The sequence below is a fragment of the Ursus maritimus genome, unplaced genomic scaffold (genome assembly GCF_017311325.1).
Source record: "Ursus maritimus isolate PB19 unplaced genomic scaffold, ASM1731132v1 scaffold_2, whole genome shotgun sequence".
In the NCBI taxonomy this organism is placed as follows: Eukaryota; Metazoa; Chordata; class Mammalia; order Carnivora; family Ursidae; genus Ursus; species Ursus maritimus.
In genome coordinates, this window is record NW_024424452.1 from 29,852,169 (window position 1) to 29,879,689 (window position 27,521).

A 27,521-nucleotide genomic window follows, 5' to 3' on the forward strand; every position below is an offset into this window, starting at 1 on the left:
CGCCCCCGGCTCGGCCCCGCCGCTCGCCAGCGCGGCGCGCTCAGACCTCCCGGCTCGACTGGCGGCGCGGACGGCGGTGAGTGCAGCTCGGGCGCGGGCGCTGGTGGGGGGCGCGGCGGCCCGCGCGGGAGCGGGTCTCGGCGGTGCGAGCACTGGCCCCCGGCTCGGGAGCAACCGAAGCCGAGAGATCCGCGGCATCGCACCGGTCGCGGCGGCGGAGACCCCGGCGGGTCCCGGGGGTCGAGGCGGGCTGGAGGGCGTAGGGGTCCCGCCGAGATGCGCCGCGCGGGGCCTGCCGGGGCCGGGGGACAGGCTGGGTTCCGCCCATCGCCCGCGCTGGGGTCCTCTGAAAGAATTTTCGGACGCCGGTCCCAGAAATTCGGCTTTTAAGGGCCGCGCTGTATCTGCGCTTTTTGCCTCGCCACCCTCAGCGGATGCCTTTGTGGACACCCGGGGGGCCTAGGGAGCCCCCCAAGAGGTGAAAATACGGACAGAGCGCGAAGGAGTCTTGGCCCTGGCTAGACCCCTTCCCGGCGGGTTAAGGTGGGCACCAGGTGAGTGCAGGGGTCGGCTCAGACCCGCCCACTGCCGGTGCCGGATGGATGCCCTTGGCACCGGGTGGGTAACCTGTGGCAGAGGTGGACATCACCCCTCCCCTGCCAAGCCTGGCAGGTGGCCTCCTCCCCTCTGCTCTCCAGCTCAGTATGGATCCCAGCAGTGGGGTTGGTGTTGTGTCTGCACCTCCCGGTCAAGGTCAGGGGATGGGGAAATGGGCATATTCTGGAAGGGCAGTACATTACAGAGATCAGGCCAGTTGGACCTTCACCAGTTTTCTGGTCGCTTTTGTACTTCCGATTCATGGGGCTGATGTCATTACCTGTTGAACTGACGTTTGGTGGTTGGGAAACCCAGTTTCTGGAAGCCACGGGCCCTTCCCTTCTTAACTCATCAGGTTAGACTCTCCCACCAGTCTTCCCAAGAGGGATAAATCCCTGCCTTGGGCCTGGTGGGCTGGTGCTGGTTCAGGGGGTGCCTGGAAGGCAGGTTGGCCCTGCCATTCCCCTGGGGCCCTTGTAAGGAAAGACATGGTTTGCATTAGTATATGCTTGACTGCCTCACTTACCTTCCTACCCCCACCCCCAGCTTTTTCAGGGTGGTTCTTTTAAAATAGGACTAACCCGGATGCCATTGTAAAGAGAGGCATGAGCTGGTGTCTAGGACTCCACCACCGGGTTTGGTTTTATCATAGTTAGGTCAGAATCCAGAGAGCAGGTGACTTGTTCTACCTGGCATGGAATAACATCTCCTGCTGCACTTGGCTTACCTCTAAGCCAGCCTTTGTCTGGGATCTGAATGTGCACCAGCCTCTCTAAGAAACATTAATTGTCCATCTACTCTCAGAGAGGGCCATCTTCCCTCTTTCCTGTTTTCCTTTTACTTTAAGGCATTAATAATAGATGCTTTTATTCACGTTCGAAAACGTATCCTTGTAATGTTTTTTTGCGGGTGAAGTGACTGGGAGATTGATCTGAGACAGAGGATCAATTTCTTAGGTCTCTAAAATACTAGATAGTTTGGTGAGTATACCTCCCTTTGCTCCTTCAGTCCCTTTTATTGGCTGGCTGTGGGGAAACAAAGTGCTACCCTTGCCCTTTAAAGGACACAGGAGAAATGGCTCCTGGTCCAGAGGGGTTTACTCTGTGGGTTGAAAGGGGAAACACATTCAGGTGAAGAAGTCAGTGCTCTCTAATGCGGGGAAGGAGCTTGAGGGGAGTGGAAAGGAGGGAGGTGTGGGCAAGGAGCCAGGATAGCCACAGTGGATTTAGTAGCAAAGCTGAGGCCTGAGCTTATGTGGTAGAAGGGACATGTGGACACGGTGAGCCTGCGTTGGTATTCTGGGCTACTGTGAACACTTCCTTGGCTAACGTAGTTGTCCCTGGGTTACAGGTTATTTCAGTAGAAGTGTGTGTAATTTCACAGGCTTCAAGACACGGAACAGAGGGCTGCCTGGCTGGCTCAGTCGGTACCGCTTGCGACTTGGGATCTCAGGGTTGTGAGTTTCGAGTCCCATGCTGGGGGGTGAGATTACTTAAAAATAAAATCTTAAAAAAGAAAAAAAAAAAAAAACAGAAGAAAGGACAGATTGCAGGTGTTTGTGTGGTGGTTCCCTGCTCACCTGTAGTAGGTAGAAGTTTGTTTTGCCAGGATCCTAAAAGCTCGAGGCACTCCCTGCTTTATCACTTTCTTCTTTATAGGTGTTAACTTGAGGGAAACGAAAGGAGGATTGCAGCTGCTTAGCTCATGGAGCTTTAGAATTGACAGTGTTCCTGGGGTAGATTGAAGAGCTCAGCATTGACTTGCCTCAACCTTGAGTCCAGGGAGGTTATTTGTAGGCGATGCGTTGATGTTTTTGAAAGTTATATAAAAAATAACACTATTGCAGAAAGCGTGGAAGATAAAGAAGATCGGCCATAATCTCAGCCTATGAACCAAACAGCTAGCATCAGTTTTCCTTGTTTGTTCAGCGGCTCGACCTTTTATCAGGGGTGCCTGTTTATTTCTGAAGCTACAATCAGGGTACATACAATTTTGTATCCCGATGCATTCCTATTAATGTTCTCATCGTGCCGCTTCATCAAAACTTATCATTCCTGTGGAAACTTGGGGATGTGGTTTCACCAGGAATCCAGAGGGAAGTCGCCCTCTCTGATTCCGGGGGAGCAGCCCACCTCCCCAGTGGAAGGATTTTCCATTCCGCAAATCAGTGTAATTTGTACTTATGCCATCTTTGAACCTGGCTTTCAGACTGTGGTAACTTTATCTTTGATTTGTGGGACATGTCACCCCATGGAAACAGACAGAATTCAGAGGATGGCATTCGAAAAGAATTTCTCTGAATTATTTCCTATGAGCTTTGGTGTTTTTACTGAGGTATACTGAATTTGAATTTGTTTGAGGGCAAATAGCCCAAGAGCCGTAGTAGTGTTTTCTCACTTCCTTTCCCAAAGAGGGCTGGAGATCCCATTTTCCCCTCTTGTCTAAATTCTTCCTCCTTACTAATTTAGAGTTTAGAAAGCACCATTTGCCTGGGACATTTTCCGGAACCGTGGGCAGGTTAAATTCCATTATAACAAAAACAGCATTGCAGTATCTTTGTATTTTCAAGTTTGCTAGCTAGTGGCCCTTAGTTTAAGAATTTTGAGCAATATTCGGTGTAATACACGTACAAGCCAGATGGTTTCTTAGAATTTTTATAATCCGGTTTTGCTTATGTCCACATTATTATAAAGAACATTTTTCTCCAGAGATCGCAAAAGGTCAGATCTTTTTGGCCTTCTCACCCGGTTCTCCACCTTGTGTACAAACAGGGCTGTTTTCTTAGGGCTCCTGACAATTTGTTGGAGTGCCCTTTGCTCCACCCCACACCCCACCTTTTTCGTTTTTTGCTGAAGGAATCCCTTTTCCACTGGGGTCCTTTCAGTGATGTGAATATTCGAATATTGGGAGCTGGTCTCTGGGCTCCTTTTCTGGGCCTGGAGGGTGGGGGCAGGGAGTAGAAGTGAATAATCTTTCTTTTCTCTCCTTGAAAGAACTGATTTTAAGAAGGAGGATTAAGTTGGTGGTGAAAAAGCTGCTTTATCTTCTCCCTGAAGACCTTGCTCTTTTCTGTGTTGATCTCATGTATTTTTAGAAGAGTTTATCACCCACATGTGTGTAAAACCACTGTGAGAGTTTTGAAATCAATGTTTTAAGGGAGGGGTACAGATCTGTGGCCAGGCATCCTCGTAAATCCAGCTGGGAGGGGTTTGGAGATTCCTTAAACCTCAAGGCCTGTACATTCGCTTATATTTGGGGATATCTTTTTCTTTCTTTTTTTCTCTTTAACCTCCCCAATTAGAAATAATTAGAAACCTAGTCACAGAAACTGGCTTCACTTCATCTTTTTCATTTAACCAAAATACACTTAAAGAAAAAAACAACTTTCTTAAAAAAAACAAAAAACAAAAAAAACCAAACACAACACCTTTAAAATTTTTTTGGTGTTTTAAAATTCAACCTGAACACCTTTGGGTGAGGCCTGCCTGCCCTGGTTCTCCTTATAGTTTAGTTTTAAGTTTGCAGAAAAGTTGAAGCTAGCACCGGGAGTTTCTGTTGTTAATGGTGTTGTGCGACATCCCCACAGTACCGTCAAACCAAAGAACTGACATTGGTGCCTCGCCATTAACAAAACTCCAGAGTCTGTTTTGGAGTTCACCAGGTTTCCCCCTGCCTTCCTTTTTCTGTTCCAAGGTCCCATCCCGGGTACCACAATGACATTTTAACTCCTTTTCCCAGCAGCCTCTGATCTCACAACGTCTCAGTCTTGTTTCCGTGACTTCTTGAGGAGTACCAGTCGGAGGTTTTGTAGAATTTCCCTCAGATTGGGTTTGTCTGGTGTTTTTCTCATGGTCGGGGGAAGAATTGGCATGGAGGCGAAATGCTTTTCTCTTGACATCAGGGGGTACCTGCTCTCCACAAGGCATTGCTGATAATCCGAACCTTCCTCACGAGGCTGAGGTTGTGGTTGCCAGGTTTGCCCATTGCCGAGTTCCTGTCTTTGTCTTTGTTGTAGACTGTCCCTTGAAAGCAAGGTAGTAAATCCAGCCCATACCTGGGAGAGAGATGGAGGGACTAAGCTCCACCCCCTGGAGGGAGGGGTACCGACACACTCCATTTGGGATTCTTCCATAAGGAAGATTTGTCTTCTGTATTTAAAAACTACACACTTATAAAAGAGCTTGCATAGTGGATATTGCCATCGTGTGTGGGGTACATATGCTGTGAATGTGTGTAAAATCACAGCTCCACAAGGAGGTAGTGTGGCATTGCCCTTGCCCTGGAGGGGTGTTATGTGGTCCACTTAGGGAGACAGAATCTAACTTGCAGGCAGGAAGCAATTAGGATGCACGAGGAAGGCTTGTGTTGTGGGGGGCTGGATTGTGTAGGCAAGGCCTGGGGCACGGGGGCAGGCTTTAAGAGCACTCAGTAAGTGACGTTTACCACCCTGTTCTCACCTGAAGTCTTGCTAAAGGCGAGGCGAAGGTTTCCCATAATTTTCAAAGACATGACAGTTATAATCCCCGCAGTCAATTGAAACATAGCCAGAATTAAGGAAATAAGCAAATGTGAGACTCCCAAGTAACACAGATATGTATCAAGACAGACGCCCAAGTGTGTTTACCTTACTCACAGAAGGCACCCAAGGAAACCAGTAACTTACTTTGCACAGAGTTCTTACACAGTGGATGCTGTTTTCCCATGCTCAGAGGCTTTGACACAGCGAGGGCAGGGGTGGGATGGGGGCTGCCAGCAGCCCCAGGTTGGACCTTCCGCAGTCTGGGATAGCACAGAACCACCAGATGCCGACCCAGGCATCTTCTTCTTGTTGTTTGTTTGTAGACTTTAAGGAAGCAGAGAGAAATACGGGGTCGGTATTAGAAAATATTTCAGATACTCTTTGGGTAGGGATGCTGCTGGAAGCCACCCGTCAGAATGAAGCAGTAGGAGAAGTTATGAGGCTGGGGTTTTCGTTGTGTTCAGACATGATGTGGGGAGAGGGACCCCCTTGGCTATGGGCCGTTGGGCCTTTGATGTGTGTTTATACTGATGGGAGTTGCTCCGTGGCTTCCGCCGTGGTTGGTTTCTCCTGGTGTTCTACGTTTTGAGGCTTATTTTTAGAATCTAACTCTCCTTCTTGGCAGGAGTTGAATTTTTTAAGGGGGTTTTTCAAGTTGCTCTTGGGCTGCTGGTTAACTAAGCAGAACCCTTGTGTGGGGTCCCTCCCTGAAAGGTCCAGCCCCGCGCGCACCTCGCCAGGACCAGGCAGGCTCTTGGTGGTGGGAAGGCTCCCATGATCCGATCCCACCCTCCTGGCCAACTGCTGCTCGCCTCCCCACAGGACACAGGTGTGCCTGTTTCTGCACGTCCAGCCACGCTGTTCCCCACCCCTGACCTGCCCTTGCCTGTGTCCCTTCTAGACCCTCCACTTGCCTTAGAATCTGGACTGTTTCCCCTTTGGAAACATATCTTCCCCATGTTGGCTAACTTTGCCTCCCCAGAGGGATTCCTTAAGGCCAGTGAAGGAGGGTCCATGTCTCTCCAGTCCCATATAAACCACCAGCCTTCAGAACCCCCTGCATGAAAAATGGGTCATAGCACAAAATTCAAAGAGAAGAACTTTATTTTGGTAAATAGGACATTGTTGGTACAAATCTGGGGATGATATAGTGAGATTAATAGTTTACACATCTTGTCACCAAATAGAAGTAATCAGAAGCTTTAATCACTCTGCAAACACTCAGGGAGGGGCTAAGGGCCAGGTGCCGGGCAGCAACGTGAGATGGTTCACTGGACAAAGGGCTGTGATGACATCATTTCACCCACAGGTGGGAGTACATGGGAGGCTGGGCTGGGGAGGGCAGATACGGGTTAATTTTTAATTTATGTCATTTAATTGTAAATATGTTATGATTCATAAATATTGAGTCATGTAAATTTAATAAGCTATAATTAATAAATCTATTTTATTGAATTTTTTCTTAATTCGATTTTTTCATTATGTAATATTGCCATGGCTCAGTATACAAAAAGATCAGCCAAGTGTCGGTGAAGAATGTCCTTCCCACTGCCTCCCCCAGTCCGCCCCCCTCCCCTGCTCATAGGCAGCCACTGTTACCAGTTTCTTATATATACTTCTGGAGCCATCCTAGGCACATTCTGTAAGGATATATGTATATCCTTCTTCCTTATACCCAAATGTTGGCCTGCTGTGAGCAGTGTTGGGGCTTTTTTCACGCAGCGATATGTCTGAGAGGTGTGTTTCCACACATAAAACTCTTGCTTGTTCTGTTTTGATGGCTGTGTACTATTCCCTTGGTGTGGCTGGGCCATCACGGATCTGCCCCGTCCCCTGCCGATAGATAGTTAGGTGGTTTCATTGCAGCAAATACCCCCGTGCTCATGATTTGTCACTTCACCCATGCGTGGGCTCTCTTGGCTCCAAATACCTAGAAGAGGAACTGCTGGGTCCATGGTCTCATGCACATTACATTTTGGTAGATGCTTTCATTGCAGATTTACAGAAAAGTCGCAGAGTTAGCACAGAAGTCCCATATTTACCCCATCCAGTTTCCCCCACTGTGTAAACATCTCACATCATCAGGGCATGTTTGTCACAACTAAGAAACCGACGTCGGTGTACCGGACTCTTCACCCACTGCAGACTATGCGAACTCAGAGGAAAACCTTTGCTTTTTCTGCTGGACTCTGTTCCAGGATCTAATCCAGGATCCTACACTGTATTTATTTGTCATGTCTCCTTCTCCTCTGGTCTGCGACCGTTTCTCAGACTTTCCTTATTTTCTGTGACCTTGGTGGCTTGGAGGAGTGCCGTCCTGGTTCTCTGAGGAAAGTCTGGGTTTGTCTGATGTGTTCTCATGGTGAGCCTGAGGGTGAGGGTTTGGGGGAGGAAGACCACGGAGCTGAAGTGCACTTTTCACCCCGTCGTATCAGCAGGTGCATGACGTCCGTGTGACTTCTCACTGATACTAAGCTTGACTGTCGGTCTCTGCACCATTTTAACTGCATCTCCTCGAGCGAGATGAGCAGCTTTTTGCCCGTGATGACCCAGCGGAGTGGTCCAGGATGGGCCAGGGCCAGCTTGATGGGTGTGTGGTTGAGGAATGCGCGCAGACCCCTGCGTCCCAGGGGACCTTTTTGGGGAGGGCTGGTGGGGAAGGAGCACCCCTTGAAGGACACAGAGGGGCAGGCCTGTGCCAAATGAGGAAGGCCCTCCAGCCTGGGGAGAGGAGAACAGGAACTAGGAAGTGGGCTTAGTGGGGTCATGGCTGAGAGAGAAATGAGGCCCTTGGGGGTGGGGGGAGTGAACCTGGGGATGGGGAAGAAAAGCAGGGAGCCAGAGGGGCTGAGCACCCAGGCTGACAGAAGAGGGGTGTTTCTTTTTACATGGTGATAAGGAAGGGTTTGAGCCATCATAGAGCTCTTAGGAGAGGAGCCATCCGAGAGGCAGGACACATTGGCAGGTGGGGGACACAAATGGAGCAGAGTTCTTGGGGACACGGCAGGGCATGCCGGGCTGGCCACGCTTAGCACACTTACATGAAGTCTGAGCCCCAGAACGGCTCCTTCCGTATTGAGGACAAGCAGACAGAGGCCTGGGGGTTCAAATGGGAGGCTGAGGAAGTCAGGTCTGCAGGGGGGGCAGAGGCGTGGGGGGCCCCACATGGGAAGGTGGGGAGCCCCCTCAAGAATCCACAGATCGGGAATCTGGGCAACCCAGCTGTGAGGTGTATTCATTTCCTATGAGCTCAGTGGCTCAGGTAACAAATCCAGTATCTCACGGGTCTGGAGGTCAAGTTCAAAATGGGTGTCACTGGGCTAAAATCACGGTGTCCCGTTCCTTCTGGAGGCTCTGGGGGAAATCCATCTCCTGGCCTTTCCCGGCTTCCAGAGGCACCTGCGTTTCTTGGCTCATGACCCCTTGCTCCAGTTTCAAAGCCGGTAGGGGAGCACCTCCTCTCTTCTCAGGTCCTCCTGCCTCCCTCTTACGAGGAGCCTCGTGGTGACATTGGGCCCACCAGGTACTCGGGACGGTCTCATCTCTTAACTGAAGCACAGCTGCCAGCGTCCTCCTGCTGTTTAAGGCACTGTGCTCACGTACGCACATGTTCTTGGGGATTAGGGTGTGGACGACTTTAGGGGGCACTGTTTCAGGTAGGAGTGCGGGTAGGTCGTGGCCCCAGAACGGGAGCACGGGGTGCATTGGGGTCTATGCTTGGATCTTGGCAGTGAAACCTCTGTGCCCCTGTGGGCGAGTGATGCCCTCCCTGGTCCTTGTCTGGTTCCCTGCAAGTCAGTGGCACGAATGCTGTTATAGTAACCCTCTGCCCAGGGTTCTGAGCACATCCACTTGCACCCCTCTGAGATATGGGTACTATTAGCCCATTTTCCAGATGAGGAAACCAAGGCACAGAGAAGTCGGGCAACTGTCCCAAGTTCACACAGCCTAGAAGCAGCAGAGTTGGGCGTTTGAACCAAGGGAGCTTATCAGTTCCAGAGTTTCTGCTCTTAAACGTTCGACCTGCCTCTAGATTCCGTCATCTTAAAATAAATGCATGCCATCACCTTGACTTTCTTTTGAACTTTTCTTTCTTTTTTTTTTTTTTTAAGATTTTATTTATTTGACAGAGAGAGAGACAGCCAGCGAGAGAGGGAACACAAGCAGGGGGAGTGGGAGAGGAAGAAGCAGGCTCCCAGCGGAAGAGCCTGATGCGGGGCTCAATCCCAGAACTCCGGGATCACGCCCTGAGCCGAAAGCAGACGCTTAATGACTGAGCCACCCAGGTGCCCCTCTTTTGAACTTTTCTGTTCCCCTCTCTGTACCCTTCCTGCTCCCGTCCTTCCGTGTCTTCCCTTGTCTTGCGATCACTGGTGGGTCTTCAGCAGGCCAGCCTATAGTTCCCTGCCATTCCTAGTGACCCCTGAGACATGGGTGGTGCCTGCCCTCTCTTGTATATGACTGGGGAGTGCGTGCAGGTGTTTCTGGAAACCCCACGTGTGACTGTATCTTGGGCACCAGGCCCGCCTGAACTGTCCCTGAACTCGGTGGTGGCTGTGGCCTCCGATTCCCCACCAGCTCAGCTCCTGGTTGGATTCTGCAGTGAAGCCCATCGTGTCTTGTACCATTGCCCAGAGAGGCTTCTCAGCATTGGGCATCATCTCTCTGTCCTTCTTTGCTTTGGGGGCTGCCTGTTGGTCATCTCATCAGAAAGAATGGAAGGGACGCCTAGGTGGCTCAGTCTGTTAAGCGTCTGTTTTCAGCTCAGGTCATCCCAGGGTCCTGGGATCAAGCCTGGTGTCAGGCTCTCTGCTCAGTGGGGAGTCTGCTTCTCCCTCTCTCTCTGCGCCTCCTCCCACTCATGCATTCTCTCTCGCTCGCTCTCAAATAAATAAATAAAATCTTAAAAAAAGAAAAAAAGAAAAGAAAAAGAAAGGGATGGGAATGGGCAGGAAAAATGACTCGAGATGTTTGAAGTCCCTCATCTGCCGAGAGTATCCCTTCCGTCCTTGCCCATTATAAACAGGCACTGGAGATCGAGGGGCCAGCGCAGGTGTGAACCCTGTCCCCCCTTTCCTGTCCATACTCGGCAGCAGGAGTTGCTGACGTTTATGGCATCTTGGGGTACAGGATAGTTAGAGCCTCTGAGTTTTCTTGACACCATGAAAAAAGGACAGACTGTCATTTCTGGAGAATGGATGACACACCATCTATGGCGGCCAAGCGGCTCGAGAGCCACACCACGGACCAGGTAATGAACGTGGAGGGGCAGGTGTTTCTGAGTTGGGGTGAGAGCAGCGAGTACCCGGCTCACGAGTCCGGATTTTGAACGGATGATCGTGTCGTTGGATGAACCCCTCATTCCCTTCAATAATTCCAACCAGAGCCAGGAGCACCTTCTGCGGAGCGGGGATCCCAACAGCTTCGCAAGCTTGCATTGGGGAGTAGAAAGAACCCATCTTGAGGTTCAGAGATGGTGGTTTTTTTTTTTTTTTTTTCTTTCTGATTCTATCTTGTTCGTGTTTGCAAGCCTCCACACTTCCCTTTCCTGCCCATGTCTTGGCTCGTTCTCCTGCCATGACACCCCGGGGTGCCCTGTTGAGAAACACCACTCTCCTCAGGGATCCTGGAGGAAATGAAGGATTTCAGACCCAATTAAATGATTCCAGCCCTGGAGCGTGTTTGGTGACACTTTGGCCAAATACTCGTGTTACCTTGAGCTGAACCAGGAGCCCATCTGTTCCTGAGGCTTGTCATGTATAAATCTGTTCCTGCAGAAACGGTCTTAGCTTCTAAGTTGAGGTGTTAGGGGAAGACCCTCCCATTTACTTCTGCTTCCAAATCCTGATGCCATCCAAGATGGGTCCGGTTTGCTACCCACATTTGTTGGAAGTGTCAGGGTGACCAGCTTGCCCTGGGTTGCCTGAGGTGAGCCCCCAAATCCCATATCCAGGGAAACCCCTCCATCCCGGTGGGTCACCCTGTAAAGAACCCATGTGTTTTGAGTCTAGTTCTAGGTGCTAGGGATGCGGATTGTAATAAGTTTCAATCCTGGCCCTCATGGGGCCCACAGACTCATCTGGAAGCCAGACAAGTACAGAAGAGTGCTCTGTGACAAGTTCAGTGGAGAAACAGGTCTTGGTCACAGCTAACACATACTCACTGCTTCTGTGCCCCTCTTTGCTCTGCCTGCTTTTCACAAGGGGACTCATTGAATCGTCCCAAGAGCCTTAAGAAACCGCCAGTGTCCCCGTTTTATGGATGGGATAACTGAGGCACCAAAGTCATGCCGTGAGGCTTGCCATCTGACCGGAGACAGTGTGGCTACAGATGCTGTGCCCTTGATCTCTGCACTGTGTAGAGAGGTTCAAGTGGGGATTAATCCTCCCCTGAGATCGCTTCTTGGGGGAGGTGATGCACAAGCTGGGGTAGGACGGGTGAGAGGGAAGGACACCAGGGGCGGGGGAAAGAGCATGCCCGGGATGTGTCTGGGGACATCTAAGCCAGGCTGCAGACGCATCACAGACCTGCAGCGTGGTGGCTGGTGACGTGGGAGATGGGGTAGGGCGAAGGGTGCGTGGTGCCCTGGGAACCCCCTCCATCCCGGGCAGCCCAGGATCTTCCGTCATCCTAGTCTTGGGGGCACTGGGCATGTCGGAAAGACCCCAGCGGTTTTGAGTTTTAGGTAAATGGGGCCCCAGGATGGGCTGAACTAAGTCTAGTGGTGAATTTGGAGGCTTAAATTGCTGGCCTTGGCTTGTGACCCGGAGACTGGAGATTTCTAGCGATGCCTTTCCTTTCCCCTTTGTGATTAAGGTGAAGCTTGCATAGCATAAAATTCACCATTTCAGAGTAACAGTTCAGTGGTGTGTAGCACGTTCCCGGTGTTGTGCAAACATCACCTCAGTCTTTCTCCAGAACACTTTCGTCACCCCAGTGAGCCTGTACCAGTTAACAGCCCACCCGTGTTCTCCGCACAGCCCCCCTCCAGCCCCCTGGCCAGCACCGCCTGACCTTCTGTGTCTGGACGCCCCCGTTCCGGGCGTGTCTTGGAAATAGACTCAGACCCTATGCGGTCTTTGCGTCTGGCTTCCCTCCCCCGGCGTGGTGTTTTCAAGATTTGCCCGGCGATCTCTTGGGGCCCACTGCTCGGTGGTAAGGCTGGTCTGCCTGCTGTCTCCAGGCCTCCCAGAGGTCAGAACCTTCCCTGGGAATTTAGGATCCCGGGCAGAGCGCTGCCGGGCTCGGCTCCGCAAACACCGAACGTGCATCTGTGTGGGCACAGAACGGGGAAGACGATCCCCCGAGAATAGCAGCCCCCCCCTCGGGCGTTCCAGGGAATTCTGAGACTGTTCAGGCCGAAGTTTTTAGGAGCAGATCTGTTGTTGAAAGCGAGGCCTCTCTGGGTTTGTTCCAATGTCCCGAGGTCTCAGGACCAGTTCGTTAATAGCAGCTCAGGATGTGAGGCCCGCCAGGCCCGACAGCGGGGCTTCTCTCCAGGATTTTGAGGGCGCTTTGCTTCTCTTTCAACAGAGCAATATTAAAAGACTGAGGCTGAGCTGCTCTAGACTCCGCCGGCCAGGCACCTCTGCCTTTCCCACCCCAGGTGTTCCAGCAGGTGGCAGAGACACCTGGCACCACGAGGTCCCTTAAATAATGCAGCTTCGGACCCACGTTGTATCTCTGGGGGGTTCTGGGATCCTCCCCTTCTGTGTGTCTTTCTTCCAGAATGAGAGGAAGAGCTTTGTGTGTGGATATCTGCCTTTGGTTGATATTAAGGTCCTGGCCCCCTGATCCTTATTAGAGAAGCAGATCATTTTTGTTTTTGGATTTTTTTAAAGATTCATTTATTTTGGGGGTGGGGGAGCAGAGGGAGGGAGAGAATCTCAAGCAGACTCCCTACTGAGCACAGGGCTCCATCCCAGGACCCTGAGATCATGACCTGAGCCAAACAAAACCGAGAGTTGGATGGTTAACCGACTGAGCCACCGAGGCACCCCAAGAAGCAGATTATTTTAAATCACAAAGTCATCAGTGACAAAATTAGTTGGAATCCATAATAGGTATTTTTTCACCCTGTCTTAAGTGTGTGCTGTGAGAGTCTGCAGGAAATGGTCTTTTTGCGCGTGTAAGGCAGAGAGAGAGAAAGGCGTTCCAGTGTGTTGCTGCCATATTTTCATGTTTCATTTGGGGGTAAGGTGATTGATTGTGTCTGTGTCTCCTGGCCTGGGAGGTGTTTGGTGAGCTCAAAAGCACTCCAGAGTCCCCCCCGATGTGGGTTCAAACCCTAGCCCCGCCTCCTCCATCTGTGTGACTTTGGACAGACAAGCAGCTTCACCTCGCGGCCCCAGTGTTTTCGAGTATGAGTTGGGACGATGGTAACAATCATTCACTCAGCGGTGTGAAGACTACATGGGATGACACGCGTGAGGGTGTGAATTCCAGAGCCTGGTGTGGTAAAGTAAGAGCCCACTGTGGTTCATCTTAATGCAGTTGTGAATCTGGGGTGGGGGTGGGGAGTAGTTGACGGGTGGTGGATTTTGCTCAGACCAGAACCTCTGGACTCAGATTCCTGAGTATGGTTGATTATCTGGCCCCCCTTAGCACCCTTGATTTTCCTCCTACGTGAGAATCCAGCAAATTCGATGCAGATTCAAGACTCAGAGGAGTGACCCCAGCACCCCCATCCTGCTTGGCCCCATTATGCAGAGGGGAGTGCTCCCCCGCACTGGTTACCTTCACCCTCCCATCTCCCTTGGTCATGGCTCATTAGATTAAACCGTGAGAGAGCTGGGCGTTGTTGAGAAAGAATATACAGATGTAAGGGACCTCAGGCCTCAGTCAGTAAAGGGTTAAAATTTGTTCAGACAATTGGATTTATGATGGCAAGGAAAGGGGAGACACATTTTGGGAATACTAAAGGAACAAATGTCGGTGATTTGAAAAACTCATTGGCACCCAAATACCTCATTCCCCACCTCCCTCCCCCATTCTCAGCGGGGACCCAGGGGAGTGCAAGTCAGTTTTGGAGGAGGGGAGAGGTAAAAAAAAAAAAAAAAGAAAAGGAAAAAACAAGTCTTAGATATTACAGTGGTGTGTGGCCCTCCAAAACTCAACCCTATCCAATGAAATCTTATTTCTTAGTATTTCATTTTCTCTTGTTAGGCAGAAATTAAATTATATTTAAATTAATTAATTAAATTTAAATATAATTTAATTTTTCTCCTTGGGGGCAAGGGGGGGTGGTTGGAGGAAGCTATAATGAAAACAAGACTGAGAAAACGTGTTCTGTACCCGGGTTTGATGAATGAAGCTACTGCTGGACTCAGTCCCATACACCCAGGAATAAAATATCCGTATACCCCTCACTGCCCACTTAAGAGAGAATCTCTCACCGAGGAAATCGTGGAGACTTGGAGCAAAGGGAATTTGCAGCTAGGGATCCCAGAGTTCCAGGTGCCACATTGACAGGTGAGAACGTGGGGGCCAGGGTCGTGTGGCTGATCATGGGTCAATTTCCAGGTCCCTCTCCAGTCCTTCTCGCATTAGAAATGCATCTCCGTGCATCAGACCTGCCTCGGTTCCCGTGACCTGCGGTCACACTGGGCTTCATGACCTGGGGCCCCAGCGCAGCATGGAAACGCCGGCCCCGGGTTCCCTTAGTCTTCAGAATTTCAAGATGGTAGCCGCAGAGTGTTGGGCTGAGCGTAGTCTCGTGGGGCTGCCCTGGTCACATTTTCTGATTGAACAATGGGTTTGGAATGCCTCTCTGTGGATTTGGAAGTCGCTAATGACAGAGCCATTCTGAGGTGGGGAACACGGAGCTCCCCAACCCTGAGCAGTTCCTTGATCTCTGTGTGGACGGGTGGTGGTGGGGGGAAAAGGTGGATGGAGAATTGCCTTCAACGCGGTCTTTCAAACGGGCAGTTGAGAAAAACCACTCTCAGGGGCCTAATAACAAAGTTAAACAAGTGGGGAGGGAGGAAGGAGACCCCCTCGTTTTCTCCTTTATTTCCCCCCTGGAGGCTCCCTGTAACTATGACAACCTGGCATCTAAAGAGCCCGCCCCAACCCACCGCCAGGGCCGCCGAAGGGATTCTCAAGGCAAAACTGTGGCTTTGCTCTTCTGTTCAATTCAGAGATGCTTTCCTGTTTGTCCCAGAGAAAGGAGCTCAGGTATTAGATGGAGTTGGGCTCATACCTCAGCACGTTGGCGGCCTGATGTGGAGGGACAAAGGGTTCTCTGGTGACAGTGGAGTGTGTGTGTGCGCGTGTACCTGTCTGTGCATCTATATTTGGGTGTGTGTGTGGGGGGGGTCTATTTCTGTGTCCTGTGTGTCTGTGCATGTGTGTGGGTGTGGGTGTTGGACTGAGAGGGACTGTCGGTTGCCCTTGAGGACTTTCGTGTTGTGGGGCGAGGACCAGGAGGTCGAGGCAGGTTGAGCAGATTCTTTCTGGGGGGGTGGCTGGGTGGGTGGCTAGGTGGGCCTCCTGCCCCCTGGGGAAGCCGAATTAAAAAGAAATGGGGGTGGGGAGTGTGGGGAGAAGAAGAAAGAGAAGTGGGATTGAGCGAAGTGGCATTTCCTGGCCTGGGGCCTGGCGAAGGGAGGCTGTGGAATTTATTTAGAAAAGCCCTCAAACCAGCTGCTTATGGGTTTGGTTTGGTTTTTACCCCTCTAGCCTGTCGCTCTCGCTCCTTTTCAGAATCCTAAGCGTTGTTTACGTGGCTGTTTGATACAAAATCAGTGTTCCCGAGAGGCAGGGTCCCGAAGTTCAGAAACTAGGCCGTGGCCACAAGACCAGTGATGCCCGCACGATAAGCCGGTCGGCCTTGATTTCCAGAAGCTCAGGCCTTTCCTTCCTTGAGAGGAAAGGATCACCCCCCCCTCCCGCGCCGCCGCCCCCAGCACCTCCATGTCCGCCCTTGACGACGCAGCTGCCTTGGGTCACTTTTGGAGTAGGGAGCAATGGGTCTGAAGGGGAGGGATTCAGTTTCCGAGTTGAGTCATTGTTTCCCAGCAGTTTGACCCAGACTTTTTTTTTCTGCACAACTCAGGGCGCCCCAAGACCTCATTTCCCCCCTCCCAAAGCACTCCCCTTGCAACCGCGGCACACCATGCTATTTTAGGCCCTCTGTCTGCCCCGGTGTTTTCTGCTCTTGCGGTTTTCTGCTGTGAGTCAGTTTTCATGATAAATTGTGTAGGCAGCTGGGGGTCTGCCTTTCCTGAGACAGGAAGGGACAGCGAGTCCCTGACGCTCGGCGAGGTCGTGAGTTCCTCCAGCTCCTCCAGCGCACCGAGGCGGCCGGCCCCCAACCGGAGTCTCCGAGCACAGGCTGGGCCAGAAGCAGCTGCGCGGGGCCCGGGGAGGGGGGCCGTGTTCCTCGGGCCTGGGAAGGGACATCAAGCCAGCTTCGAGGGTGAACCGGGGAAGAAGTGTCCAGGGGCTGCTGTTTGTGGTCTGCCTCCCTCCTTCCTTCTGCTTTTCTGTTCCCGTACGTCAGAGGATATTGACCATATGCCATAACCGCTTCTCGCAATCGTTTTCGCATTTTTAAACCCTGGACCCGTTGTCACCTAGCTGCCCTGCCATCTCCGTAGCTCCCCTTCTGTCTTCCTGATTAACTGTCCCTGTAGACTTAGATGTGGCGGCCACCCACCATCCCCTCCACCCACACCCAGGGGCCTTCCAGTGTTTGCTTCTTGCTTCTCTGACAGACCTGCTTCATCTATGCTTTCTAGGGTTTCTAGGGTTCCCTATAACCTTCTATGGCTCCCCATGTTCCATAGTGCTGCCGTCCTGTAAAAGCAGAAAACTGTGAGCCACATAGGTAGTTTAAATATTTCCTAGTAGCCACATTTTAAAAAGTACAAAGAAACGGGTGAAAGGAATGTAACAATGCATTTTACTGAACGCCAGCTCTCTGAAATGTTATCATTTCCAATATAAAAAATTATGAACAAAATATTTCACGTGAATGTTTAAAAAATTTTTGAAATCCAGGGTATATCTTGTGTTGACGTCATATCCCAAATTGGATGCTAATATTTTGTCAGAATTGTTTGATCTAGATTCAGAGCCCATTTTATTTGCGGTTGGAAAAGTAGATTCACATAGCCAAGTTGCCCTTTGGAAAGGTGGGAAAAGTTACGTAAGTTTCTGTAACCTTATGCAAGTTTTCCAATAATTGCCTGGTGTATTGGATTTTATTTATTTATTTTTTTAAGAGAGAGGGACAGAGCATGCAAGCTGGGGGAAGGGGCAGAGAGAGAGGGAGAGAATCTTTTTTTTTTTAAAGATTTTATTTATTTGAGAGAGAGAGAGCTAGAGAGCGCAAGCAGGGGGAGTGGCATAGGGAGAGGGAGAAGAAGCAGGCTCCCCTCTGGGCAGGAAGCCTGACTCGGGCTCCATCCCAGGACCCTGGGATCATGAGCTGAGCCAAAGGCAGATGCTTAAACGACTGAGCCACCCAGGTTCCCCAGAGGGAGAGAATCTTAAGCAGACTCCATGCTCAGTGCAGTGCCTGACTCAGGGCTTGAGCTCATGACCCAGAGGTCATTGCCTGAGCCGAAATCAAGAGGTGGATGCTTAACCAACTGAGCCACCCAGGAGCCCCTAGATTTTAAATTTAAACCATTTAACTTTTACAATGTAAAAATTCAGTTCCTAGGTCACACCAGCCACACTGTGAGTGTGTGTGTGTGTGTGTGTGTGTGTGTGTGTGTGTGTGGCGCTGCTGGGCAACCATATTGGACAGCCCAGATGGAGAACATTTCCATTCTTCCAGAAGGTTCCATTGGGCAGGCTTATACAGTAAAGCCCAAACACCTCCATAGGGCTTTCAGTTTTCCTACAACCTGGCCCCAACCTGTCTAGCTTTATTTATTGACTTTATTTGACATATGTCCACTTTCCCATGCTTCTCTTTCCCCTCTGAAATCTCCTGTCCTCTCTTCTCCTGGAGAAATCGCTTTTGGTGTCTGCTTAAAGGCAGAGAGCTTCCTCGAAGGAGTCTCCCCTTCTCCCCGCGGCAGAATGACTTGCTGCCTCCGCTTCCCACGGGTTCTTGGAGACGAGGCAGAATGTGGGGGGAAGAGGTGGCAGGCCTGTCTAAGCCCCTGGCCCCGTGGCACACCGCCCTGGGAGCTCATTTCCCCATTTCTCCTGAGGCAGGTTTGAATGGGTCTTCTAAGCCAGAATTAGCCCTGCCCCTTTAGAAAAACAGAACGACACAAAGGGCTGCACTGTGTCCTTCTCCAGCTGCCCCAGGGCCACTGTGCACAGGGCTGCAGACAGGAACACACCCTGGGTACAGGCCGTGTAATTCTAGGCGGTCATCAGCTCTGGGGGGGGGGAGGGCAGAAGCGGGAGTGGGGGGGCACCCTTTCTTTGCCCTCACAAAAGGAAATATGTGCCTGGCTCCTCTGATAGTCCTTTTTCAAAATGGGAGCTGGCTTGTGTGTGCGTGTGTGTGTGTTTACTTTTTATTTTTATTTTATTTATTTATTTATTTATTTTTAAAGATTTTATTTATTTATTTGACAGAGAGAGAGGCAGCCAGCGAGAGAGGGAACACAAGCAGGGGGAGTGGGAGAGGAAGAAGCAGGCTCACAGCGGAGGAGCCTGATGTGGGGCTTGATCCCATGACGCCGGGATCACGCCCTGAGCCAAAGGCAGACGCTTAACCGCTGTGCCACCCAGGCGCCCCTTGTGTGTTTACTTTTTAAAAACCGTAACATACAAATAGAAAAATGCACACATCTTAATTGTAGCGCTTGGATTTTCACATAGTGTGCACACTATGCGATCAACCCCAGATGAAGAAAAAGGACAGGAGCAGCCCCTTAGAAGATCCTGCACCCACCCGTCCACCCCTTCCAGCCTCCATTCCCCACCCCTCCAGGAACAACTGCTTCCCTGTCTTCTGGCCCGTGACTCATTCGGCCTGCTTGTGATCTGGGTGTAAATGGCATCACACCGCGTGTGCGTTTCTGCCCCCTGGATTCCTTCACCAGGCACTCTGTTTGCCATAGCTTGTGGTTGAGTTTGAGTGCCTTTGTCTTTTCCGGCATCTGAAATGCTTTTAGTAAAAACCACAGTGGTTAAAAAGAAGACAGTACTCCATGTGAAAGACAGGCCACTGTTGCTGGTAGTTTGAAGGGTGAAGAAGAGAAACTTCTGCTCTAAGTGGGGTGATGTGTGCCCTGGGGATTTTCTAGGTTTTGATGATTTGGGGTTGTATCTATTTACCTTTTAGCTTTATTTAGGGAATCCCGTGTTAAGGTGATAATTCTTGGGTCTGAGAGGGACATTAACTCCCTTTCCGGCTTTTGGACAAGGCTGGACACAAGCCACGTCTTCATGTTTTCTGTTTGTCCGGTAGAAATTAGAAGATTCGGGGGAAAAGGGGGGGGGTGTCACTCGCATTTCTGATCCGGTGTCTTCTGGTTTTGCTTTAGGTAAAATGTCTGTTCCAGGATCCTACCAGGCGGCTGCTGGGCCTTCCTCGATGCCAACCGCGCCCCCATCCTACGAAGAGACGGTGGCCGTCAACAGTTACTTCCCCATGCCTCCTGCCCCCGCGCCGGGGCCGACCACGGGGCTGGTGACGGGCCCGGATGGCAAGGGCATGAATCCTCCTGCCTACTACACGCAGCCAGTGCCCGTCCCCAACGCCAATGCAAGTATGTGCTGCCTCCCGCACCCTATTACCTCTCCTTGGCCCTCCACCCTGGCCTTGGGGACTCGGCGAGAATCAGGGGAGCCACGGAAGCGACTTTCTCTGCCTAAGGGTCTAAGCCACGTGCTGGTCAGTCCGGCTTGACCCCTCGTCCTGGAATGTGTCCCATCTAGTCTTCTGGGATCCACATCTGGGGGGCTTGCGTCTTTTCCCTAACAAAGCTCAGTTTGTAAGCTCTCCCAAGTCGGCCACAAAGCAATCCTTTGGTGCTAACCACAGAGGCCCACCAACAATCCCAGAGAAACTGGGGAATGGGAGTTTGCTTTTAAGGACCCCCCCCCCCACTTCCTGCTGAGGCCAGGGCTGGAGAGGGAGAGGGAGCAGAAACAGCCAGGAGTTAGACACCAGTAAGCTGATGCTGTCCCAGCCTGCCAGCCCACCCGAGCCTGCGTGGCTTCCCTGCCTTCCAGCAACTTCTTCATGGCCTTGCCCCCTGGGACTTCCTGCCGCCCAGGTGACCCCAGGTGTGTAGCTGATTCAGTATCACAAACAGCTGAAGGGAGTAGACTCGCCAGCTCAGAGAGTAGGCCTGTGAGACTGCCTGGGTTCACCTAACCGCCTGGTGCCTCAGTTTCCCCACGTGTACGATAGGGCTCATCAAGTGCCTCCATCAGTGGGTTGTTCAGATGAGATAAAGTTCTATGAGTAATCCCTTTGATAAAAGTGAGCTATTGTCATTGTGCTCGAGTAACTTTGACCCCTTCAGATAGAAGAGAACACGGTGACTTCAGGCTGATAATGCTCTGATCAGTAATTTATTGCACCAGAAAAAAAAAAAGACTTTAATACAGTTTACATGTAAGTGGTAAAGTATGCTTAAATACTGCTTTTCTGGACGGAGAGTCTTTCTAGGTCTTTCTAGGAGTATTAAGTTCTGTTGGCTTGGACAACAATGAATTTCCCCTAAGACATAGATTATAGAAATGGCATTCCAGCACCGCAGAAAGGAACAAAGGAAGTCACTCTGACAGAAATACGAGCTCAAACAACTTTGCCGAAACCCAAAAACATTCTCAATGCTAAGGACTTCCATGATTTATGTAACTCTGGGCTCTTCTCTGGTGACCGTGAACGCCTGTACGTGTTTTTCACCTTGTTTTCTCTTTTTAGCACAATTTTATATATTCATTTCGTGTGTCAGCTCGATTCCCGGACTCCTTGCAAAGCCTGGGCCAGCGTCCCCCGGCTCGGTAAACGCCAGCCTTATCGCTGGACCTTGGACTTAGGAGCCCCGTGTGAAATGCGGGAACAGTGTAATCGAGGGTTCGCCGTGTCCTGGAGTGCGAGCTGCTTTACTGTCCTTATCTCATGGAATCCTGTTCCGTAGAGTTCACCCTTTCAAGGTGTCTGATTCAGTGGGGTCAGTATAGTCGCAGAGTTGTGCAAGCATCAGCACTCATTCCAGACCATTTCCACCGCCCCAGAAAGAAACCCCATCCCCCCCTGCCCTCGGCAACCGCTAATCTATGGATGAAGAAAATTGAGGCTAAAACCCCGTCGTATCGGTGTTTCTGGAATTACCATCTGCAGACCACCTTTGTCGAACCACACAGGGAGCTGAAAAAGCCTTCTGGGGACCCTGCCCCGGACCTGCTGACTCGGCCTGTCCCAGCGTGGGGGGAGGGGGGCCAGGAACCTGCATTGGCAGCCATTGGCAGTAAGCTCCCCACCCGATTCCGTGGTCAGCGAGTTCGTAAAGCCTGGTCGTGCTGAGCCAAATCCCCAGTCCCGGAACCTCTCCCCATCTCACGTATGGGGGCGGTTGGGGGCATGGAGAGCCCCTCAGATGATAATGCTGGAAATCCGCCACTGTTTTGGTAAAATACACGTCCCGTAAAATTTATCAACGTAAGCACCTCTCGGTGTACAGTTGAGTGGTCTTAATAAGCACATTCATGTTGTCATGCAAGCATCACCACCATCCCTTTCTAGAACTTTAAAATCTTGTAACACAGAAACTCTGTACCCGCCAAACAGCGGCTCCCCGTTGCCCCCCTGCCCCTCTCCCAGCCCCTGGCATCCACCGTCTCGTCTCTGTCTGTGAATGGGGTGACTCCAGGTGCCTCATATATGTGAGAAATTGTGCAGTGTTTGTCCCGTGGCTGGCTTATGTCGCTCAGCGTCGTGTCCTGAAGGTTCGGCCAGTTGTAGCGTGGGTCAGAATGTCCTTATAAGGCTGAGCGAGACTCCGCTGTCTGGCTAGCCCCCATCGTGCTTATCCATTCGCTCATCCGTAGACACTTGGGTGGCTCCCCCGTTTGGCTCTCGTGAACAGTGGGTGTGCAAGCCCCCCCCCCCCCGAGACCTGGCCCCACCTCCTGGTTGTCTGACGGATGCTTTCCCCATTCACCAATCTCCCTGTTCCCCCAGTTGCTGTGCAGACCGTGTACGTGCAGCAACCCATCTCCTTTTTCGACCGTCCGGTCCAGATGTGCTGTCCTTCCTGCAACAAGATGATCGTGACTCAGCTGTCCTATAATGCCGGCGCCCTCACCTGGCTCTCCTGTGGGAGCCTGTGCCTGCTGGGGTAAGTCTGGGGCCCACTGGGCCCCCAGGCTCGTCTTCATTCTTCTCTCACAGGATTTCTGCACCGCAGCGGGATTTGTCTGTGCTGGAGTGTGTGGGGGGATGTGTGCACCACAGGGTGTTAAGCCAGAACCCCTGGCCTCTGCCCTCGATGCAGGTGGCACCCCTCTCCGCACAGACCCCGGTGGGGAACAAGTGCCCTGGAGCAGATCAGCACCGAAAGCTGCTGTCCCCTCTGTCTGCTCAAACCACTCCCTGAGTGTAGGGGCAGCACAGCAGCTCCCTGCATCCGTGTCGGGTGATATCCTGAGGAATGCCTTTTTTTCTCTTTTTTTTTTTTTTTTTGAAGAATTTCACGACCTAAATAATAATGTTTGCCCGAGTCTGAGTGAAGCTTTGAATAGCCTGCACGTTGAAGTACTTTATAGTCATCTCTCTGACACTTCTTATCCTTTTAGGACCCCAAGTATTTTTCCGTTGTCTACACAGGGAAAATGTGTATTTATGTTTGCACCAAGGGTATTGTCTTGAAAGAGATCATAGTTTTTGTTCTGGGAGAAATTTGAGGAAACACGGTTAAATTTTTTTCCCCCCAGACAGATAAAGGGAGCCTCCTTATTCCTGGCTCTGTTTTCTCCCTTGAAGGAAACAGTGTCTGTGGATTTCTTTTTTAGGAGCCCCGACCTCTCGTACAACTTGTTTATTCCTCATTGTTTGTGGCTTAGCCCAAGAAGGAACGCTGTTTCTCTTACTCATTTCGAAGAGAGGCCCCAAAGCCCCGGAGAGTGTAGCTTCCTTGAGGACACATGTGCAGTGGGGGTAGAAAGGAGCCCAAGCAGGATTCTTGGCACCAGGTTCCCTGTCCTGCCCACGGGACTGCAGGGATGGCCGACCTCTTCAGTCCCTGGACCGAAAATGTGAAATAAAAGTTCATCGTCCTTGGACATCTGTATTAAAACTCATTTTTATCTTGGAAACCAGGGAAAGACAGGATGAGAACTATTGAAATGTCAGCCTCTGCTGATCTAGCTCTCAAATCGAGGCAGCTTTTCTGTCCCCCCCTCCTTTTCTTCCTTACATGTGGCCCTGTGGGTTCCAATCCTACCTCTCACTGCTGTGTGACTGTGGGCAAGTGACTTCACCTCTCTGTGCTCCAGGTGCCTCCTCTGAAAACTGGAGGTAATTATGCCCCCCTTCCAGGGGGGTTGTGGAGGATAAAATAAGTGAATATGTGTGTCCAGCAGCTCGGAGCTGAGTTTGTAGGCGTAAGAGCGCGGTAAGGATTAGCGCTAATGCACTGTGGCCGCCCTTACTTGAACTTGGGTAAACTTGGGCAATAGGAGGAAATTTTTTTCATCAGGTCGTTTCCTCATCAGGCTGTATCCTGTTTCTGCTTTATGTAAATCAGTGTCTTCCTGGAACTTGTTGATTTTCTTATTGAATTATAATTGACGTGCAGTATTATATCAGTTTCAGATATACAAGATAGTGCATTTGGTATTTTTATACAGTATGAAATCGTCACGGTAGGTCTAGTTACCATCTGTCACCCTATCAAGTTATGACAGTATTATGGGTTATATTCCCTGTGCTGTGCATTATAAAATGGTGATTTTTAACTAAATTTGGGCAAACATTGGTCGTAAGGCTGTGGGGGTGTTTTCTGATACCAGCGAGCTCTCTGACACTAGCTGGGTGTCCGGTGATTCAGTTCAGTTCTGACACTAACTCCTTGGCATTAGTGCAGAGCCCACGGCTTAAAGACCCAGTCCCGTAGGCTGCCCCCCAGTAGAGATGCGAGTCACAAGCCTCAGGCCACCCAGACTTCTGACAACCAGCGATAAACTGAGGGTCCTGCTGTCCCTTCTTCAGGTTTGCTAATTTGCCAGAACAGCTCACAGAACTCAGGAAGGCACATTATTTACATTTACCAGTTTATTATGAAGGATACCAATGAAAAGCAGCTGGATGAAGAGGGACAGGATGAGGTGCAGAAGGGTCCCCAGTGCAGGGGCTTCTGTCCCTGTGGACCTGGGGTGTTACCACTGTCCTACCACAAGGATGCTTTTACCCCTCGAAGCTCTCCACATATAGTTGTTCAAGAGTTTTTATGACCTGACCCCAGCCCCTCTCCCCTCCCTGAGGTTTGTGGTTGGCTCTGAAAGTTCTAACCTTCCAACTGGGAACCAAGGGTCTTTCGATCCTAAGGCAGGGACTGCCCTGGTCGCCTTATTAGCATAAAATCAGGGGTGATTGAAGGGGGCTTGTTTTGAATAACAGAAGGCACTCACTCCTGTCACTCAGGAAATTCCAAGAGTTTTGGAGCTAATTGCCAGGAACTGGGGACAAAGACCAGATCTATTTCTTATTCCACCATAGGCTGTCTGAAACTCCTGGCTGGGTGCACGGATAATGGATTACGTAGATTAAGAGATGTTATGTGGGGAATTTTGTTTGGTTGTAAGAAGTGGCCTCTCCATATGGAAGAGTAATCAGTCTAGACACCAGGGTTAGCAAACTACAGCCCTGGGGCCAAATCCAGCCCATTTTCGTTCTACGGGAACATACCACACCATCTGTTTACAGATTACCTGTGGCGGTTTGCAGGTGATGGTGGCAGAGCAAGGTCCGTGTAGCCTAAAACATGTACTATCTGGCCCTTGACACAAGAAGGTCACCGACCCCAATCTAAGACAAAGATGCTCAGATGACCCAGGGTTTGAAAACACACCCAGGGCGGTCTGTCTGAGAGAGCCGGCTCGGCATCGGCTGGTATATTGTTGCCTAGAGCTGCCATGACAAATAACCACGAACCTGGCGGCTCAAACCCAGAAAAATCTATTCTCTCTCCCAATTTCGGAAGCCAGAAGTCCACAGTCAAGGTGCTGCGCTCCCTCTGAAGACTCGAAGGGCAGAGAATCCTCCCTTGCCCCTTCCAGCTTCCAGGTGGTCCTTGGCTGGTGGCTGCAAGACTTCAGTCTCTGCCTGCATCTTCACGGGGCCTGTGTCCCTCCCTGTCTTTCTGGGTGTCCCCTCCTCTCCTTGTGAGGACATCAGTCATGAGTTGAGGGAGCCCACCCGGATCTTGCAGAGTGATCCCGTCTTGAGATCATTCATGACACCTGCAAAGACCCTGGTTCCAAGTACAATCAGAGCCAGAGTTTCCGCGGGGTTCGGCCGGCCGGCCTGTCTTCTTGGTGGCCACCGTCCAAACCTGTGCCAGAGGGTGACGTGCTCCGTGTCTGGCTGTTCTGCCCTCCAGGTGCATCGCGGGCTGCTGCTTCATCCCTTTCTGTGTGGACGCCCTGCAGGACGTGGACCACTACTGCCCCAACTGCAAAGCTCTCCTGGGCACCTACAAGCGCTTGTAGGACTCGGCCAGACGTGCGGGGAGCCGCGTGCTGCTGGAAGCGTGCTCCGACTCTCACCCCGGCCCGCCCCTGGTGTGGGGGGGTCCCACCTCGGTAGCCTCATCTCTCCAGGGGCTTCACCTTTGTGTCTTCTTTTGGGGGAAAAACATCGCAAAAGTAACACACCTCCTCCAAAACCCCAGAGATTGCTGCTTGGAGTCGTGCACAGGACATGCAAAGACGTTCACCTCGAGTGCTGGTTCCCGCCTACCGTGATGCCAGGTCACCCCACCTAACTGTGACTGTTGCCCCCCTGTGAATATCCTCTGGTGATCGGCCATTGGCCGGCTTCACTCCTTGCCTCCGTGGGCCTTTCTGGAGGCGGTCTCAAGCTGAGAAGCCACGGGTTGCCTTATTTTTCGAGACTGTTCTGGCCCGAATACGGCCGACCCCACCTTTAGTGCCTCCCGTTCACCTGTTCCCACTTCTGATGACAAAAATCTTTGCCTTACCAGCGAAGGGCTTGGCTCACTGTGGGCTTTTCAAAGCACACAAATTCACTTTAATTTCTTCATTCCTTTTTAAGTGCCAGGCAGAGCTATTCCCACCCGCCAGACTCCCACCCATGAGGTCCTAAATGCGTGCTAGAGATGGAAGGCTGGGCCTTACCTCGAATCCGCCTTCCCTCGCTTCTCAGCACCAGGTCCTCAGGCCCTTCTGGGGAAGGGCTTTTTCTTCTAGAGGAATTGTTTGTTTTAACTGTTCTTATGACCTCCTTTTGGTCTTAAACACCTTTGAACATAATTGAAAGGAGGGATTTATTGAACCATTTTTCGTAACCATATGATTACCGCCACTTTCCTATGGGTCAATGCATTCTTTTTTGGGGGGGGGGTCCTTAACAGAAAAAGCAATGGGTAATTTTATCCACTGCCTCTATTTGGGTTTAATGCAATTCTTAAAAACCTTTATAACGGGACTCTTCAAGGCGGACCCCTTGGGGGATCCCAGTGGTGTGTTTAGAGAGAGGAACGTACAGTGAGCACATCTGGGTACCATGGTGCTGGAGAGCCTGGGACCTGACTGTTTTCAAAGGAATCTAAATTCTGATTTTATTTTTCAGAAATACAATTTCTTGTAGGACATCAGAAGACATGATTTCTAGGACTCAATCAGCAAGCTAGAGTTCTCAGTTAGCTGCTGCGTCATCTTTGAAGTCAAGAGAAAGCTGGGCTCGACTTTCGAGAGTCCCCATTTTGATAATAAATAGGCACAGGGAATGCACGTGAATAATATTACATAGAAATTAAGCCTAGACCTGGAACGAAAATATGTATATTGGCCGAAAATTATAGTTGTAACCAGTGATCCAGCTTATTCATTCGATGTTTTCAAAGTTCCAGTAATTATTTTTGCAATGAATACGGATCCTACATAGTACTTTGGTGTTATCTGCTTTTAAAAAAATAAAGTCTTTGGTTCACTCGGTGAACTATTTATCAATTCTTATGGTGTGAAGAAAGGTCTCGTGTTGTGTTTCCAGCCACTGATACAAAGAACCTTTATTTGTTCATAATGGTAGAAAACCCTTCATGATAAAAACGTCAGACTTGCTGACTATCCCTCCATGTCAAGATGACCGATGTTGAGTTGGGTGGATTGCTGGCGCGTCTGATGTGGACGTTAGGCTGTTGGAACTCACTAGGCATTATCTGTGGCAGCCTGCCATAGCTTTCAAGTTTTAATAAAATGCCCAGAAGAAAGCGGTCCTCATTCATTCTCCAAACAA

At 50.8% G+C, this 27,521-nt stretch overlaps 1 protein-coding gene across 1 annotated transcript; it reads left to right on the forward strand.

The window, feature by feature from the left end:
- LITAF (lipopolysaccharide induced TNF factor) lies at positions 1-27,235 on the forward strand. The gene is made up of 4 exons (XM_040635321.1): positions 1-76; positions 19,576-19,800; positions 22,227-22,383; positions 25,645-27,235. Exons 2-4 carry the CDS (start codon positions 19,581-19,583, stop codon positions 25,751-25,753), a joined length of 486 nt encoding a protein of 161 aa, XP_040491255.1. The 5' UTR covers positions 1-76; positions 19,576-19,580; the 3' UTR covers positions 25,754-27,235.
- The last annotated feature ends 286 nt before the right edge of the window (positions 27,236-27,521 follow it).